This window comes from Phalangium opilio, unplaced genomic scaffold (genome assembly GCF_054372755.1).
Source record: "Phalangium opilio isolate 3A_F unplaced genomic scaffold, DU_Popi_V2 ptg000329l_1, whole genome shotgun sequence".
NCBI classification, from domain to species: Eukaryota; Metazoa; Arthropoda; class Arachnida; order Opiliones; family Phalangiidae; genus Phalangium; species Phalangium opilio.
In genome coordinates this window covers 627,856-647,198 of record NW_028324226.1, presented here as the reverse complement: position 1 = coordinate 647,198, position 19,343 = coordinate 627,856, and the positions used below count along the sequence as shown (strand labels likewise).

At 37.1% G+C, this 19,343-nt stretch overlaps 2 protein-coding genes across 4 annotated transcripts; both read left to right on the top strand.

Moving 5' to 3' along the window:
* The first annotated feature begins 295 nt into the window (after positions 1–295).
* Positions 296–2,337, top strand: Coa7 (Cytochrome c oxidase assembly factor 7). Its single transcript, XM_089858749.1, has 2 exons — positions 296–436; positions 1,481–2,337. Exon 2 carries the CDS (start codon positions 1,574–1,576, stop codon positions 2,267–2,269), a length of 696 nt encoding a protein of 231 aa, XP_089714875.1. The 5' UTR covers positions 296–436; positions 1,481–1,573; the 3' UTR covers positions 2,270–2,337.
* Positions 296–18,853, top strand: Su(H) (recombining binding protein suppressor of hairless). Of its 3 annotated transcripts, none has more exons than XM_089858748.1 (11): positions 296–436; positions 8,788–8,979; positions 9,141–9,450; positions 15,569–15,836; positions 15,904–16,204; positions 16,268–16,442; positions 16,501–16,638; positions 16,701–16,954; positions 17,017–17,172; positions 17,243–17,346; positions 17,641–18,853. In XM_089858748.1, exons 2-11 carry the CDS (start codon positions 8,884–8,886, stop codon positions 17,927–17,929), a joined length of 2,091 nt encoding a protein of 696 aa, XP_089714874.1. In that variant the 5' UTR covers positions 296–436; positions 8,788–8,883; the 3' UTR covers positions 17,930–18,853. The 3 variants fall into 3 exon arrangements, with proteins under 3 accessions (XP_089714874.1, XP_089714872.1, XP_089714873.1); XM_089858746.1 differs by lacking the exon at positions 296–436 and adding an exon at positions 7,941–8,667; XM_089858747.1 differs by lacking the exon at positions 296–436 and adding an exon at positions 7,944–8,667 and having other exon boundaries at positions 15,916–16,204.
* Positions 18,854–19,343: the final 490 nt, after the last annotated feature.

The following is a 19,343-nucleotide window of genomic DNA, read 5'->3' as shown; positions in this document are numbered from 1 at the left end:
CATTTATTACTAACTTTTTATTCGTGTCAAAGTATTTTCATAATGTATGGGATTTCTTTCTAATTTAGTCTTGAATTTGAAATTTCCCGCTTCTTTTATGGAAGAATTCATAAAAGTCGGATGCAATTCAATGCCCTGACCCTGCCTTGCCCTGCCTATGCCTGTACTAAATTGCGTTTTGAAATTTGAATTCCGTCTTTAGTCCTTAGTTACAAAACTAGATGGCAAGACAATCGTGTTAAAAGATATTTTTCCCCGCCCTCTTTTTAGTTCCCCTTCGCCGCCATTTTGTTTTGTAGTGAAGTGTTGTAAACGCGGTTCACCTTAGGGGAAAGTATTAAAATTTTTAATTCAGTGTTTTTAATTAGGCAATCAATGTTTGACGGAATATAAGACCAGGAAACGAAATTCTACACATTATTAATTGCTGAAAACCGTAAGTAAACGATAATTAATTTATATGAAAAGTAAATGCTTAGCAAAGAATATTTATGTTTGGGGTGGAGGGCCAAGGCTTATGAATGGGAGACGCGTTTTAGGCTTGAAGAGTTGTTGAGGGCCAATTTTTCCCAGTTGGTTTATTTTTGCGTGATGACATTGGGAGAAATAAGGTTAACATACGTGCAAATGTTTCCATTGTATAATGGGGTTTAATTTCGATAGTGATTCGTGTCTTTTGGGGTGTTAAAAAACCTAGGGATTAGTTTCTCTGCCCTAGGTTTAACTTTTTAAGTTATCCTTACAGTCCTTTCCTCTTCTTATATAACATTGTCTTGTTTCCTATCATTCCTTTGAGCTGTAAATATACAAATATATAAACCTGTAGTTTAACTATGAAGTCGGGTGTTAGTATCAATCGCGAATCCTAGAGGTTAAATGAAACTTATCAGTTACGCAATGTAAAAATCACAACCCTTCAAAGCATGAAATCAGTAATAAAGAATCCATAAAACCAGCGAAAAGAATTAGAAACTGTAACAAATGTAAGTATACAGATTTAAAATACCATTGAACCCTTGTCAGAACATTTGTGAACTAGAATTAAACCAATAATATCTAGTTGACTAGTTCACAAAACCATGGATTAACTAACGCTAGGGATTGTTCACTAACTGGGTTTCCCAGTTCCGAATTATTCCTTGATTCCCCTCTTCATTCCCCCAATTTATTGGACCAAAACGGATGTAGATATGGCGCCAGCTCTCGGCAAAATAAATTGTTTTAGCCCAATTTAGGCAGTATTTCAATTTTGACGCCACGTGATATTTGGTCCAATTTTCTTATAACTTCCTGTTAGGGATAGTAGCTGCTGCTAGGGGGCGTTTGGAACATGCATGCGTTATCTTTTTGGGGGAACGAACTATCCCTAGCGCGTTAGTTAATCCATGACAAAACTGACAAGAAAAGAAGATCCTGGGGCAGAGACAAATGTAAACTGTTTTCAATAAATTAAGGTCCGAAATGTATATTTTTTTTTTAGATTTTTAACGTAAAATAAATTAAAGGGACCCACCTGTAAACGAGCCACAGGCTTAGTGTGGAAATCCCTTCATAGGCAAAGCTTAGATTAAAAATGGCCTATGATTTGAAAAAAGAAGAGGATGTAAAGGAATATTTGCAAAACTTATCTGTGGAGTATCGTTTCGAATGTTTCCATGAAAAAAAACCAGATGGTTGCCATCGTTTAGCGGATTTCTTAGAAGCTGTCAAGAAAGACTTTAAAAAATCCGCCAAAATCTACCAAACAAATTGTGACGAATCAAAGTTTGCTTTAAGTTGTTTCAAATTTGGAAACTATTCCTTTCTGGGGAAAGGTTGCCAAGAAAGTCCAGCTAGAGCTCTCGATTATTACAAAATGGGATGTAGCCTCGATCATCCTGAATCTTGTTTACACGCTGGTCTTATGCTAACCAATCCTAGAGATAAAAAATTGGAGAAAAACTACAAAGACGGCATTGGTTACTTTGATAGAGGTTGTGACAATAAGAATAGTACTTGTTGCTACTTTGCGAGTGGTATTTATTTGAGTGGCAACTCCGACGTACCCAAAGATATGAAGAAAGCTTTTGAGTATAGTTTGAAAGCGTGTGACCTGGGAAATGCCTATGCTTGCGCCAATTTGAGCCAAATGTATCAGAAAGGAGATGGCACGAGCAAAGACGAGAAATTGGCTGAGAAATATAAAATCAAGGCCTTGGATATGAGAAATCAAATGACTAAACAACAGCGAACCATTGAATTTGAACAAGGAACTGGAAATAACCTTTAAAATAAAATAAATTTAGAAAAAAAAAAACAATTTAGTGTAATGTTACGTAATTAAAGAATTTAAAAATATTGACTTATTTTTGACTTTCATACATAAAAACCCATGGGGAAAAATTAACATAGTTTATTTGCGTAATTCCCTCCCCCCCCAATATCTTATAAAGGATTGTAAAATATTCCATAGTAGAAAAAACAAAAGTTTTGCTACAAATTATCTTAAGGCCCGTTTTCAATCAACCTTTTCCAAGCTTTTCGCTGTGGCTTTTTGGGGAACTTTTGACGGGCTTTCGAAGATAAAAAATCTTCAAAAAAATTAAAACGGAAAAGCTGAAACTCGTATCGTTTTCAAACAAGCTTCAAATGAATAAAAAATTACAAGTGGGCGTGTTTTCATGTGTGTAGACGTCATTTTCTTTTCAAAAAAAGTCCTAAACCCTTAGCAAAACTGAACGCGCCAAAACTGTTTGAGCGGCAAAAGCTTAAAGAAAATGAGAAGCAAATATCAAACTCATTTAGATATCTGCTTCTCGAAGGTTTAAAGCCTGAAAAGACGAAAATCTGAATTTGAAGCTTCTTTGAAAACACCAAGATTTTTTGCTTCGGCTTTCCGCTGCTACTTTTGAAGCAAAAGCTTAATTTTTGTTCAAAAAAATCTTGATTGAAAACGCGCCTTTATACTCTAACCTAGTTAAGACTTTTTCCAATAATTTTTTTATTTGCATTAGGAAAACAATTATTATGTCTCTCTTATATAAATAATCCCCTAAATTATATAGAAATAGGACCATTATTTATTCCAATATGTTTTTCAGTATTATTATTATTTTTCTTTGCGGTGGTCACCCTGCTTACAATATTGAGTTTTCTTTCCTAATAATTCTATTGGATCGTGATCCTTCCCCTTGAAGCACGGAAAACACGACAATATTGAATAAATAATTAGTTTTCCTACTAGAAAAATATCGGGAATAAACCTAGAAAATATGGCTACTATTAGTTTTTGAATAATTAATTTAAAGAGGTTTTTTTCATTTCTTTCTTTTTCCCGTGGATAATGTTTGTATACCGTGAGCACTTCATATCAATTTTTTTTATTAATTTGCATTTTGGGGACTTGAAAAAGCATTTGAATATCTCTTGGTATGGAATGACTTTAGGTATTTTAAAATGGAGTTATGGGTAATCTTTAAAATCAGTACTGTTTATGCATAGTTTACACGCAAGGAGGATTCATATCATTTCCACAAGGAGACCAGGCAACTTAAGAGTGCAAAATAGCAGACGGTTTTACACTCTAAGTCGCTTGATCTCCTTGTGTTAATGGTAGGAATCTTCCATGCCTGTAAACTATGTATTACACGTCGTAATAGACTATTTTGGAAATTACATAAGAGAAAAACCAACACCCAGGGGCGAGGCCGCCATTGGGGTATCTTCCCTGGAGCCCTAGTTTACTACACGCGGGAGGCTTATCCAACTCGCACTGCCTCTAGCGGTTCTTCTTGGCGAGACGGAGGGTATCCCAATGGCGGTAGTGTGTGTTGGTTTCTCTGTATGTAATTTCCGAAATTGTCTATAAGGTGAGGTATAGACCAATACGAATATTACCTACAGAGAAACAAACTTCTAGGGGCACGCCTCTATAGAGTGCTACCACGAAGCTAGGGGGGAAAAACTGTGACGTCAATATTGGGTCCCGAATTTGTATTGCCCAAGCTGACGACGTCTCGCGACTGCCAATATGGTCGCCTGAAAATAAGGTAAGAGATAAGAGCATGTGACGTCACTACAAAGTTCGTGGTAACACACTATAGTGGATAATTTCAATCATGTCAGGAGACACCGCTAGAGGCATGACCGAGTCGGCTAGCCTCTCAGATGCAGTGAGCTTGGGCTGCCTCTAGTGTTGTCTTGTGGCGACAGGGAAATTATCCACTTTGTAGGCGTGCCCCTGGAAGTTTGTTTCTCTGTAGGTAATTTTCGTATTGGTCTATTCGTCAGGAAATGTCAAAAACCTTAGAAACAATCGTGTGAATTCTTACAATAAATTCAATATTCGATATAAATATTATTAAATTTTGATAGGAAATAAATATAGAAGTTAATTAAACGGTAATTAAGATTATCACTAGCGATGGAAGGGAGAAGGAGGAGGGAGGGGGATGTTGGAATACTCTGAAATAGAATTTCCCAAGAGGTGTTAGCCATCGGTATATTTTTCTCACAGAATATAGTTGGCCTTCAATGGCCATGAGACTCGAGAAAAAAACAGAAAAAAAAAAGTTGTTAAACTTTATTAACCAAAGAATTTATTCTATTAACCATCTGTCAAGAATCAAGATAGTTTAGAATATAAAAAAATGAGGAATTAAAACTTACAGTTGGTGTCTACCACCTCGAAATATTTTGATGTTTAAATACAGTTATTATTTTATTAGTTGCGCAGAAAAACTTTTTAGTCTTAAATATGTTTTTTTTTAATGCGAAAAATAAGTCAACCGTTAAAGAGATGATCTGACTGAAGAAAGGGGGAAGTAACACTACGTGTGTAGAAAAAGATTTGAGAAATTTCTCAGGGATGTTATTGTCCCTAAAGCATTTATTTCGTTTTCCCAAAAAAGTCCTGAGAAACGACAGAATTTTATGTTAAAAACCTTTCCAGCTTTCAGCTTAATTTGTCAATTTTTGACAAAAGGTTTCCTGGATTTTTAACTCCTAAAATGTTTCCCAGAACTTTTTATTTAATTGTTTTTCAAAGTTTTATTAGTGAGGTCATATTAGGTCAAATTGATCTAAAGTCTAAAACTTTTAGGGGAAATATAACTTTCCGATTTTCCAGCAGCGCTCTTAATTTTTTATTCGTTTATTGGAATTGAATTAAAATCAATAAAATCAATTAATGGTCCTTCTGTTAGTAAAGAAAAATTTCCCAATTCAGAAAAAAATCAAATAGAATAGGCCTATATATTCTTATTTTAAATCAATCAATGCTTTTAAAACAAAATAAATGCAGGCACCTTCTTCTTTTTTGCGTGTGTTAAGTGTTAATTCTATAAGTTCTAAATTAAATTGTATCCCAATTAAAAGGATAATTAGTAATTAGTAGCTAGAGAGTATGGAATCAGGTTTGTTATCGTTCTATGGGAAACAAAGTTGAAACTTTTTAATAGAAACGCGTTATGAACTTGACTCAAACGCCAATTATGTACTGGTTTTTCTTATTCTACTACATTGTAAGTGAAGATTCAAAGAAAAAAATAATGAGGGGGATTCCTTTTGACTAGAAGTAACTTGATAATAATAAGTAATGACAAGCTCTTTTGTATGAATCTTTTAAAATCAGTTAAATATATCCGAATGTCCACGGACTTTTATTCATAAGAGGACTAGCAAAGAAATGAATTTTTGCGAGAGCTTTCAGTTGTAGGAGGAGCTAAGTCTCATGACATAATTTACGCTGCTATATAGAGCTATTTCAGAGGGGGTAATGGCTACGTCACCAATACTATTTGCCCATAAAATGACCGCCCTACAGTCAAAGGCAGGCCCAATTTTCGTAGCAGGCGAAATTTTTCCCCCACTGAAATAGCTCTATTGGTGGGTTTAAAACAGTTATGAAGCTGAGACCACCCAATATGGCTGGCTACCAGAACAGCAGCGGTAAGACTTGGGAGGTTGTGACGTACTACTATCCCATCTGAAAGCTCTCTATATAAGCAGTGAGTTTAGGGTAATACGTAGTCATTTACCACCAGCGCCTAGTTTTAATCAGTAACTTCTGAAATAAAATTTAGAATGTCGTGCCCTCGATATAGTGTAATCATAAAGATCCCCTCGCTCTGTTTACGAGCTTCATACTTTCATTATATTTAACATTTTATTACTTATGGTGGGTGGCACGATAGTCTTTTCAGCTTCTGAAGTGTGTGGACACTCTTTTCTCGAGACGAAAATCTGGTGGTAGTACTATACATTTTCCCGCCTCTTTCCTACCCCACAAAGGGTGGGTGATAGGATAATAGGCCTAATAATTGTACTTTTCCCACGATTACTGTCGAATGCTAACTAGAAGGAACTTTGTCTTCGTGCAATCTCCCCCCAACGAACGGGAAAAAGCTTTCTGACTTTATTATTTTATAATGTCAAGGCTACCGGCCGGCATTAATGCTTTTAACAGATTCGCCAGCCGGGTGGGTGGGTTGGTGGTAGTTCAACTTGAAATCGCGTCAAAGCAACTCCCCTCTTTTGATACTGTAATAGTCTATGGGAACTTAGGATTAAGTGCCATTACTTTTCATTAAGTAGTTAGTTTAATTTTAATACGCCTGAACTTTCTTCTTTTTTTTTTTGACTAATTATGTAACCTTTTCGGGAGTTTTTTTTCTACTGAACTATACTCAAGACATTTTTGTTAAATATTAATTTCTTTACTTTAATTAAATTTTAATGAGTTTTAAACTTAAATTCTAGATCATATTTAGTAGGCTTAAGGTACAGGAAAGCTTTTCCCCATATATATTTTTTACGTGAACTTTTTTATATCATTTGTGACCTTTTCTGTGAGTTTTTGCCCCTGAACTAAACGCAACGCATGGTCGAACATGGCGGCTAATTCTTAAAGTATATAGTACCCCTTTCAAACTACCAATAGAAAAAAGCCAGGTACGAAATTAAACACTAATATCGACTTTTAACTCCCAAATCGAATAACTTTCAAGAGACCATGACGGTTCTTATTTTTTATTATTATTCCACCAATTCTAGCTCGAAAAAATTTGTGTTTTGTCGCAAAATATCCTTTCCTAGCATTTTTTATGTTCAACAAAATCTGGGAAAATCGAAGTAAACCGATTCTCGCGTAGAACATAAAATAGACTTTTGTGGAAATTTTTCCGAAATCTCCAATAAAATAACCTAAAAGAATTTCTCTGAATTAGTTTAATGTTCCCATGAATATCTTATTATTTGTACTTCACCCCGTGGGAAGTATTTACAAAACACGTGGGTTGGTTTACCGACTAAACCACGTGCAACAATTGCGACGAATTTTATTTTTATAAACACTATGTTATAATGGTCCTTGAAAAATCTGGGAAAAAAATTTGATTCTTAACTTCCTAGGCGTGAATGAAAAAGAAATTCCATCATAAAAAAATTGACCCTAATGTCTTGCGGAAAAAAAGTGAATAATTTAATAATATTAAGTAATAATAAAATTCTAGAAAGGAACCATAACCGCGGGTACCGTTTTCGTTTCAAGGGTTATTAAAAATGGTTCGAATCCCCAGGATATAAATAAATACGTGTGGTCTAATAGATGACATGGTTAGGCGCTTTCTTATCTGATTATTCCAATTAAAACTAAACGATTATGAATAAATCTTCCCCATGCCATCTCATCTTGAAATTTGGAGGACTGGTTGACACGACATTACCATACGAGGCTTTACCCAGCACCCTTAAAAAGCCCTAAGGGAGATATTGACGTCATGTAAGAAGTTCATATTTTGAAGTAAATGTTCCTTTTTCAACGCAACTAGGCAGAGAAATGTTTTTATTCTTTTAGTAATTAGTACTTCGAGTAATGAACTTTTCACGAAAGAGTGCTAGGAATTTGGGGGGTTTAAAAAAGATGGGGGGGAAGGACTACTCGGGAACTCCCAGCAGCCTTAGCTAAGTCGGTTTGGTTGGTTGTGCCGTGTTCAGTGCTGCCAGGCAAGGCACCCCTTGCTACTTATTCCAAGCATTCGCGTCTCCATCTACCCGGTTTTTATCCATCCCCGACACAGTCTCTCCCGTTGCCGTGGGGCGCGAATCCCCTATACGAGAGGCAGGGGGGAGGGGAGAAACGTTGCTTGGTCCATTGTTCCCACGATAGTGGCTTTGAATCGTTTTTCCCACGAGTGTCTGTTGCTTCTCAGTCCACTACCCCTAGAGAGAGAGTGAGAGACTGAGAGAAACTTTATTTTGCAGAGATATTATTTTTTTTTATCGTCATCACTCCTCATTGGGAGTTTTTACCAGATATTGGACTTTCATCTCTCCGTGTTATTTCGTTAATTTTTAATAATATTTAATTGTTTTGCAACTGTTAATCGTTTTATAGTGTTTATTTTAAAATTTGTTTATCGCGTATTTATTCGCACGTGCTTTCTGTTAAAAGGCGGGAAATAAATTGCGCCAGGTTAAAAAAAAGCGCGAAATAATAGATATTTAAAAAAAAAGCCGGCTTCCCGCGTGTTGTGGTGTTTTCCTGCTCGTGCGGATTTACGATTGTTGAATGAAGATGCTTCAAACTTCCTTTGAGGATTTTGGACTTAATTTCGTTTAGTTATTATTTAAATAAAGTTTAATTTAATCGGTTAAAGTACAAACATGAACGACGTGTATCCGTCTGAGGTAGGATAATAATTATTTTTGGGGAGCTAAAGAATACTAAGCCTTGATAATTTAAATATTTTGCGTGTTGGTGTCTTGGTGTCTTGGCAAATTTTACAATCAATCGGTTGATTATTTCAGAATCACCAGTATGGTTTTTTGGGTGCGGGTCAAAATCGAGTGGGCCATAATCATGGCTTTGGTCACAATGGTCACAGAGACGCGGAAGAGAATAGGATGCGCGTGAGTTCACCAATGCCACTTCCTCAGTATTCGAGTCTCGTCACGTCTTCCAATAATCATGTTCAACAGCTGGAGAGCATATCCGTACAGGTTAGTCCCGATTATCATGTTTAATTTGCGCGCATTTACGTTACCATTGAAACTAGTTTCGTATTAGGCTTAGCAACTGTCTTAGAAAGTTTAGTAAGATTGTGAATGTGAAGTATTACTAAATTTAGTTTCTGCGTGGTTTATTTTATATTGATGTACAGGGTGATATGGTGTCCCATCAACCAAACGCCATGATGATGGAGTTGAACACTAGTCACATGAGGATGAACGGAGGAGGGGGAGAAGGTGGCCAAATGACTCTCTCTCAGCATCAAGCTCACATGGTGGTCGCCAATAATCAAAGCGCGGCCAGAAGGAGGGCAACGGGGACTTCTTCGGGAAACGGGTTCCAACCTTCCAATCCCGGGAACCCTGTCGATCTCTCTAACGCTCACAACCAGTACGAAGCCAACTTAAACCACAGGGAAAATAACGAACATCATTTTAGAAATGGTGTTTCCAACTTAAGGGGTAAGTACTCAATTTCTCTTATCAGCTTGCTCCTGACCTTTGTGTGACCTTATCAATCTTCAAATATTGAACTCCCCCACGTGACACGCGGAGATATGGGAAGCGGGGTCGTAAATCGCGCGCTGTTAACAATATGATCCGCCAGAGTTCTTTTTCCTAATGTTTTAAAGGCGTAATTTACTCATTTTCTCGCTAATTGGTTGCCTATTAACCGGAGTAATTAAGGGAAAGACGATGATAATTAAAATTCATAAATGCCATAACAAGTTTTATGAATATTCCAAACGTGGGTTTATACCTTGAACCTTATGTACCCCATCCAATATATAACTTAACGTCATAGAGATACCAGCCTAAATTACGTCATAAAATAGCCACCCTATCAATTGCGCAAACTCAACATGAATTTTGAAGTATGTACCCTTATCATTGGAGCAAATTCCGTTTGTGCGTCCATCTTTTCGACCCGGGGCGGGGGGGGGGATATTCTCTTACGATACGAACGAGGAGATACTCACTATTGAACTCAAATGATAATAATTCTTAATTTGCCTATCATCGCGTGGAATTCTGGGTTAAAGGGTTCAAGAGCTAGGAAAATTGTCATCAGCCTAAATTACTAATATTTGCATGTTGATTTTAAGAGGTTAGATAAACATTTGGTTCCCTATTCTTTCGATATTACCTTTTAAGTGAATAACTCCTCATTGAGCTAAAGAGAGAGAGAGAGAGAGAGAACGTTACGTAGAGTCCGTCCGATAATGGCGTGCATGGCAAAGGATATCGTGTGTTTAGGGCGTTCTGAGTGTGGGAAAATTCGAGGCCACTACCAGATGCGCTCCGATAATTAATTGCGGAGGCCTAACCCACTCCCCCTCTCCTTTCTCTCTCTCTCTCTCTGTGTGTAAATCCTCCTCCAATTTTGGACCCCCCTTTCCTCGGAACCAACTTGGGCTATTTCTTCCTTGCCCCCTCGTTTTACTCTTTTGTACCAATTCTACTCTGGTGCATTCTCAGTGTAAGGTGGAGCTTCCTAGTGTAGTATAGAATTCCGGGGGAGGGTTTGAAAGGAGGAGTTGTTTTTTTTTGGTCTATTTTTCTGGTACCGTTATCTCTCCTTTTTGAGAAATACCTGCTGTTGCAGCTTCTCGATCCTTCAAAGCAACTTAGCAGGTAGTTTGCGTTTGAACTTTGCCGGTAAAGGCCGAACCGAATTTTCCCGCGCTAACGCACGTGCGTTTTGGATCTTGTTGAACCCCCGCGAGGAATTTCGGTTTTGTCAACTGGACAGTGGTCGAAGTTGAAATTAATTATCAACCCCTTCTAAGTAATTTTCGTGATATTTTAAAAATGATTACTGATTCAATATTTGTGATTTTTCGTGATCCATAACTTCTCGGAAGTATTTATTTAATTATAGTTAATATTATTATAATATATGTTCTCTCTCTCGTGACTTAGTCGCGTTTAAATTTAAAAATTTTCCCGCCTTCTTAATTAAACGTGATAATTAGTGTGATAATATAATATTTAAATTAAAAAAAAATGGCGCACCATCATTCTCACCATACTTCTATCGACTTTGCTTTTGACGATTGCGGAATTTCCTATTTGGAACCAACAGCTTATCATATACCATATCATTATGGCGGTAAGATTATAATTAGTTCAAGAATAATCTCACTTAAAGTTAATTAAGATTAATTATTTCGTCCTCCCCCAGTCTATGACATCCCTGGCCCTGAATCAATGATTTAATTTAACACTTCAATTTAATTTAATTAAGTTACGTTAATCAAGGTATTTAGGAAGAATGGTAGTTTGAAATTAGCCTTTTCGTCAGTCAGTTTGGTTTAGAATGTTATTTTTTTTCTATTCCACCCTTTTGTTTCGTGACTGGTCATTTGTGTTGTGGTCATTTTCGGCCCCGATGTTTTTCGCTCTCTCGAAGGACGTTGAATAATGAATTGCCTCCCGGCAACAAACACTAACACTTTTCGAGCGAAAAATATGAGAATACAACAAAATTTGTTAAGTCTGCTCCGATTCCCAAGTAGCCAAGATTAAAAATTGAAAACGCGTCGTCGTTCGTCGTGCGAATTCGATTCTGTATCGTGTTCCGTAAGTCAAGGAATTTATCGCAATCCCCCATGAATGTTTCGATGGAAATTAGCTCAGAGAATATAGTTCTCAGACTAGGAAGACTCCTACCAGATACGCTAGGAGAACTGTATTTTGACTCCAACTTGAAGTCTGACCTCCTTCTGTAAATGGTATGACGTATGAATCCTCCTAGTCTGAGAAAAAGCGTGGAAATTTTTTATTTATTTATTCGTGAAGGGTATTAATAAATTCATGTTGGAGTCAGCAAATTGAAGTTTGTCGTGCAGAGTAATTTTCTACGCTCATTTTTCTATTATGTATATAATTATTGCCACATTTTGGGATATCTATCTAGCTATCTATCTTGGGTTAAACCTTGTTTTGCCTTTTTTAACGGTGACACGAAATGGTAACAATTTTAACCGACACTATTTCTAACTCTAATCGATATGAAAAAGAGGTTTAAAAGGCTACAGGTATGAGGGAAATTCGTATAGAGCTATTTCAGTGGGGGAAAAATTTCGTCTGCTACGAAAATTGGGCCTGCCTTTGGCGGACCAGGGCGGCCATTTTGTGCAGATTTTCTCTATGGGCAAATAGCATTGGTGACGTAGCCATTACCCCCTCTGAAATAGCTCTATATACGTAGTTTTCGTACTAGGAGCATTCATACCATTTACACAAGGAGGACCGGCTTTTGATTGCCCCACAGAGCCTGGCCTCCTTGTGTAAATGGTATGAATCCTCCTAGTCTGAAAACTAAGTATAACTAGAAGGGGATAATAGGAGAAGGATGACACTCTGTAACCTCTTAATGCTTTAGTTATGTAACGTCATTCTTTAGAGGCTCACCCTTTTAGTTTGCTTTCCCGCTCATCAAACTACAAATAGGCATCGCACCGTAAGGTGAATTCTATAGTTGTTTGGCACTAAATCCCCAGTAATCGTCCCACAAACCTCGTCTTGACATGGGACAAAAATGCACGAGCGCGTCTTGCCATATATTTAAACGCTGATAAAGTAATGATGAGGGAACTATTTATCGTGTATGTTATACGGTTTAGTAACCTTGCTCTAAATGATCCGATGTTGGGAAGAGTGACGTTACACTTACCCCGCTTTGTGGTACACTTCTCTCGAAGAGAAGTATTATATACTTCTGGTATAACTAGATAGATTTCAGACTAGAAGAATTCATACCATTTTCACTAGGAGGTCGGGCTTTCTTTGTGACGCAAGGAGGTCAGACTCCCTGGTGCATTCAAAAGCCAGGCCTCCTTGTGTAACTGGTATGACTCCTCCTAGTCTAGTGAGATCGAAATCGTTGGTACTTAGACAGGACACCATCCTAAAAGTACTAAATTCCTATAATTTGTTCACTTCTATGAAATTTACTTCTGGCGATAAAAATACTAAAGTTATAAAGTTAAAAGTAGGTTGGGATTTTACCCAAATGTTATTCGCGTGTAGGTATAGTCTTTTAGCTCCTCGAAGATACACCTTTCCTAAAAAAAAAATAATAAATAAATATATAAGTTAACTTATTCTTTAGATGTTCCAAGCTTCTTCATTGAATAATTAATTTGTGAAAAAATGAGGCGTAGAAACAAGTGTTATTGGTTTTCATTCTTTTCAACGTCTCTGGGAGTTTCGGAAAAACATTAATTCGATATTTTTCCTAACCCCCCAAGTATGTTCGATTTGAACATTTTCTTTCACTCTGTCTCCCATGATCAATTTTTAATGAAATCGTGTGAGAATTCAACAGTGCCGAAATTTATCGGTATTTCTTAAATATTTTTTTTTCTTGCAATATTCGTGACGATTTGACTCGATTCCCACGGTTTTATTTTTTCATGTTTATTTATTTGTTTTTTGATACTTTCGCCTTCGTTCGAAATACCCCCAAAGACTTAATTAGTTATTTATTTAATAATTAGACTTAATTTTAGGTTGAAATAGCCGAAATCTTTTACCCTTATTTTACCGATAAAGAAATTTTGGAAAATCAAGCGAAAATATACTGTATATCTAGGATTAAATTATAATCAAATATGATACAGTTTATCAGTATTTTAATTCTACCTGTTGGATAATCATATCGCGGTAGAGAAAGATTGGAACTCTTGGTTAGTTCGTTTTTTATATATAATTTTTTTTGTGGCTAAATGGAAAAATGGGTAGGGTAAACGCAGGTGAAAAAGGACCCTTGTGATTTTCCACAGGTGTAAGAACAGCCTTGCGAAATTCGCACGACATCTCCCTCCGCTTTTCCTTATATACACCGAAATTTCCCTCCTTTTCTCTTTCGATTCGTTTTCTGTTCTTTTTCTTATCTTGCAAACATAGTTTTTGGATGAATTTATCTGTTACCGATGTCTGGTGGTTTATCTGAATATTATAATTGACACTGTTAAGAAATATATATCGATATGTAGGTAATAAACAGTTTGGATCCTCAACCAATTGTTATTATTCAATTACACGGTATTATATAGTTTAAAACATTAGGGGTTAAAGACACCGTGACTTTTAGTGAATACCTCCACGTTATCATTAAATGAAAGTAGTGTTGAGCCCCTCGCGTGGGAGATTCCGCGTGCTCTGTTTGAAAAACTCCAAGAGGAAAAATCTAACGGCCCCTTAGAGCTTCCCTGCATGGTTCTGATAGTACTAGTGGTTATATATAGTTTGGTTTTCTCTTTTCTCTCTCTCTCTCTCTCGCTCGCTGTTTTGCCTCCCAGCTAGTTCCCTCTCTCTTGCTCTCTCTCTCTCTACTCTCGTCTTTTACGACAGCGTGGGAAAATGACCGGCTGTATCAGAGACTAGAGAAAGAGCCCGTGAAAGACTCCGTACGTACTCCTCCGTAGTGCGTTTCACTTTCTCTCCCATTCTCTTTCTCTCTCTCTTTCTCCACTTAACTCCTCCTTCCGAAGGATGAGGGAGGATGTTGTCCTGTCCACTCTTTACCGCTCAACCTATCTGTATTTTCAACTTTCTACGGCCTACATTTTACTGGGGAGTTAGACATATCTGGCTTTGTTTTCACAAAGGTTAAAATTTTGGCCAATTTTTTTGTTCAAAATTGATTTTTTTTTTCAAATACCGATTGATGTGGATGTAAAACTTTAGTGTCATTTTGTACAGGTTAATTTGATCTTTGATTATTATTTGAATCGGATGTTTTTATACCCGAGTTACGACGTTTCAAAGGTGTTCAATACCAAATATATATTTTTTCACAGTAGTTTCCCTAAAATTTTAGACAATTCTACAAATAAAAGGGGGGAGAATCGGTCAGAAAAAAATGTTTTAACATGAAGAAAGTCATGGAATAATTTTGAAATGAAAGATTTGTAGACACCCTGTTTGTAAATTGTAACCATTCTTTGCGAAGAAGTGTACTTGAAGTACTTCATCTCTCGGTTCGTAATGGGGTTGAGTAAATTGAACTGGACATTGATCCATTTTCACTTTCCCCTCTCTCTGCAACGAAGGAAGGAACCCCTTTTTTCTCTTCCAATTGTTTCTGATGACACTGATGATTAAATAGATGATTGTTTTCAGTGTATTGTTTGAGTTCCATTCGCCTCCTCTTTCCGGGGGGGGGGGAGCTCTAGTACATTTTTTGCCCCTCGTTGTTAGTGAAAAGAAAGAACCAAAGTGTACCTACCATACCCACTTGTTGTGTTCAAGAGATTTATAAGCTAGAGCTATAGCTGCAAGACGCTTGACGATATACTATTATTTTCGGACCCTGAGAAAAATGGCGTTCTTTTGCCATCTGCTTTATTTTTTATTGTTTTTAGCTTTTCTATAAAACCAAACCCAGTCGATATTATTTTGTTTTTCGTTTGGAAAACTTTGAATTCTTGCAAAGAACGATATTTTTTCCGATATTAGTACGTCTTTAAGTAGCCCAAGTATACCATTCATGAAAATATTGAAGGCGTGGCTCTTATAGCGTCCCTGGATGACCTTTCGTTAATTTGGACTTCGCACCCCATTTTTTTAGAGAGTTCAGTTTCATTACTGGGTGGTTCCTTAACACCTCCTGATAAAATAAATGGAGAGTCTCATCACGGAGGTCCTCAAGGTCCTCCTCAACAACAATCGAACCAACAACAACAACAACCTCAACAACATTCATTACTGACCCTTGGCACACCGGCTAGTCTGAATTTACCCATGCTTGGGCCACCACCGCCTTCTTCCAGGGTTCACGCACCGCCAAGTCCTTTACCGACTCCCTCACCACCCGTTGACGAAAGACATCAACGAAGGTTAGTTATCGTTGGAATCTCGTGTCTCTGTGGTGTTCAGTCATTAACGGACACTGAAACGCCTCAGTTTCCTTAATAGGAGAAAAGATCAAAAATTAACGAGAGAAGCCATGAAGAGGTATTTACGGGAACGGGGCGATATGGTTCTAGTTATCTTACACGCCAAAGTGGCGCAGAAATCTTACGGCAACGAAAAGAGATTCTTCTGTCCTCCTCCTTGCATTTATTTACTCGGGGATGGTTGGCGTAAGAAACAAGAGCAATTGATGATGAGGGAAGGTGAGACGGAACAAGGATCTCAACTATGCGCCTTCATCGGAATTGGTAATTCCGATCAAGAGATGCAGCAGTTAGACTTCAATGGAAAGGTAAGTAAATACTTAACGCGGTCGGTAACCGCAAGTACTGACGGTTATGGCGCGTTTATTTAGAGTTATTGCGCGGCAAAAACACTGTATATAAGCGATTCGGACAAACGAAAACATTTCATGCTCTCTGTTAAAATGTTCTACGGAAATGGGGAAGATATCGGTGTGTTTCAGAGCAAAAGGATCAAAGTTATATCGAAACCCTCCAAAAAGAAACAGTCCCTAAAGAACGCCGATTGTAAGTTCTGTAAAGGTTATTTTCAGAACTTATTGGTGACCATTACCTTTTGCTTTAGTATGCATAGCGTCAGGGACTAGAGTGGCGTTGTTCAACAGGTTAAGGTCACAAACAGTCAGTACGCGATATCTTCACGTGGAAAATGGGAATTTTCACGCGAGTTCAACGCAGTGGGGAGCTTTCACTATTCATTTACGTTAGTAACGGTACTTAATTATTTTAAGTACGTAAAATTTTAAATAACCGTGGTATTTATAGTCGACGACAATGAATCAGAATCTGAAGAATTTACGGTGCGAGAGGGTTACATTCACTACGGTTCGACAGTTAAGTTAGTTTGTTCCGTAACGGGGATGGCCCTCCCTCGACTAATTATTCGTAAAGTCGATAAACAAACTGCTTTACTTGACGCCGATGACCCAGTATCGCAGTTGCATAAGTGTGCCTTTTATATGAAAGATACGGAGAGAATGTATCTTTGCCTATCGCAAGAGAGAATTATTCAGTTTCAAGTAATAAAGCGTTAATTACTTCATTTGCGCCAAATAGGGGTTAATTTTAATCCCGTTTAAAGGCAACTCCGTGTCCCAAAGAGCAAAATAAAGAAATGATCAACGATGGTGCTTCTTGGACGATTATAAGTACGGATAAAGCGGAATATACCTTTTTCGAAGGTATGGGACCTGTTAGAACATCAGTAACACCCGTTCCAGTTGTCCAAAGTTTACACGTAAGTATATCTAATTCACTTATTCTTCTTCGAATTAATTTTAATCTGGATTAATTACTTTTAATCTTAGCTCAATGGAGGTGGTGACGTAGCTATGTTAGAGTTAATAGGAGAAAATTTTAACCCTAATTTGAGAGTGTGGTTCGGTGACGTAGAAGCGGAAACAATGTACAGGTAAGTCACCGTTATATCTTAATTAGCCTTATTCCTTATCAGCGCCACCTACCCATAGCGGCGACTTTGAGAACTACTGTAAGCGGCAAGCCAATCAGATGTCGCTAAAATCTGGTGACGTCACTGACTGGCACTCTCGGGTCTTACCAAAAATGACGTCACCAGATTTTAGCGACATCTGATTGGCTTGCCGCTTACAGTAGTTCTCAAAGTCACCGCTATGGGTGGATGGCGCTGATCAGGAATAAGGCTAATTTAATAAAGGGACACTACGCTAATTATGGTGGGTAATAGGTGCGAGGAAGGAATGCTCTGCGTCGTACCAGACATCTCGGCATTTCGCGAAGGCTGGCAATGGGTACGACAGCCAACACAAGTTCCTGTCTCTTTAGTTCGTAGCGACGGTATTATCTACGCTACTGGTTTAACGTTCACTTATACTCCCGAACCGGGTCCGAGGCAGCATTATCCCGCTGTAGAAGAAATTCTACGAGCCGCTGACGGACGCAGTCACCCTCCTGATAGTGATGATCAAATGTTACCCAGTATGACGCATCATTATCACGGTGTTCAGTCCATGTGATTAAAAAGACTAAAGTTATCCCCCGCGACGACAATCGTGAACAATACTTTTTTTTTTATATTAAACGAATGGCGTGACGGAATAAAAAAAAAAAAAGCCCAAAAACTGTACCTTGAATGAATGACACTTAGTTTTAAGTCGGTTCCAGTAAAGTTAATTAAGTGTAATTTTTTAAACTAATTTAGTTTTTTTTTTTTTTTTTTGAACTTTTGGAAAACTCCAATAAAAACTGTGCAGGGCGTTTTCTAATTTGAATTTTTACGGGTTTTTTTTTTAAATTAAGATTTAATTAGTTAATTAATTTAAGCAGTCGGACTTAAATTAAATTAATTGTAGCGCTAATCTTTAACTTTTTCTTATTATGAGAATGCGTTTGTAAACGTTTAATTAAATTCGGTTTTTCTTTTTCCGGAAGCCCAAGTTTTTAATTATTTACTTAATTAAAATAAATTTGTTAATTAAATTAATTAAAGTTCGGTTACTATATTTTTTAATTTTGATTAAGGCAAATAGTCAGAGCTGTAAATATTTAAGCGTTGAATTGATAAGGGTCACAAAAATGTTCGGTAAATAATAATTAACGCACCCTAGGAAAAACAAAACAAAAAAACAAACAAACAAGCAAATATTTGTATAATATTTATGTACAGTTTGCACCGAAGTTTTAAAAGAAATATTTTTTTTTTGTGGGGTTTATGTAATTTTTTTTTTTTTTTGGCCGTTGTTTCGAAATCTGGGATTAATTAAGGTAATATTGTAATGTAGAGTGTGGACTCGACGCTGATGATTATTTTAGTAACGGTCGATTTAAAGAAGAGGTAATAATTAATTAATTAATACAAGCGCATTCCACCAAAAAAAAAAAAAAAGGCCACGCACTTTTATTTATAAATTGAAATATAAAAATATTTTATCGACTTTAAATGTGTTTATTTATTTTAAATAATTATTTTATACAATAGGTCAAGACTGACAAGGTCAAGGTAAGTACCCCCGGAAGGATTATAAAATGTATCATGGAATAAATAAAAGTTGCAGAAAATGGCCTTAGCCAATCAGCGCTTTAGAAAATGGTCTTAGCCAATCAGCGCTGTAGAAAATGGTTTTAGCCAATCAGCGCTGTAGAAAATGGTTTTAGCCAATCAGCGCTGTAGAAAATGGTTTTAGCCAATCAGCGCTGTAGAAAATGGTCTTAGCCAATCAGCGTTTTAGAAAATGGTCGTAGCCAATCAGCGCTGTAGAAAATGGTCGTAGCCAATCAGCGCTGTAGAAAATGGTCTTAGCCAATCAGCGCTGTAGAAAATGGTCTTAGCCAATCAGCGCTGTAGAAAATGGTTTTAGCCAATCAGCGCTGTAGAAAATGGTCTTAGCCAATCAGCGTTTTAGAAAATGGTCGTAGCCAATCAGCGCTGTA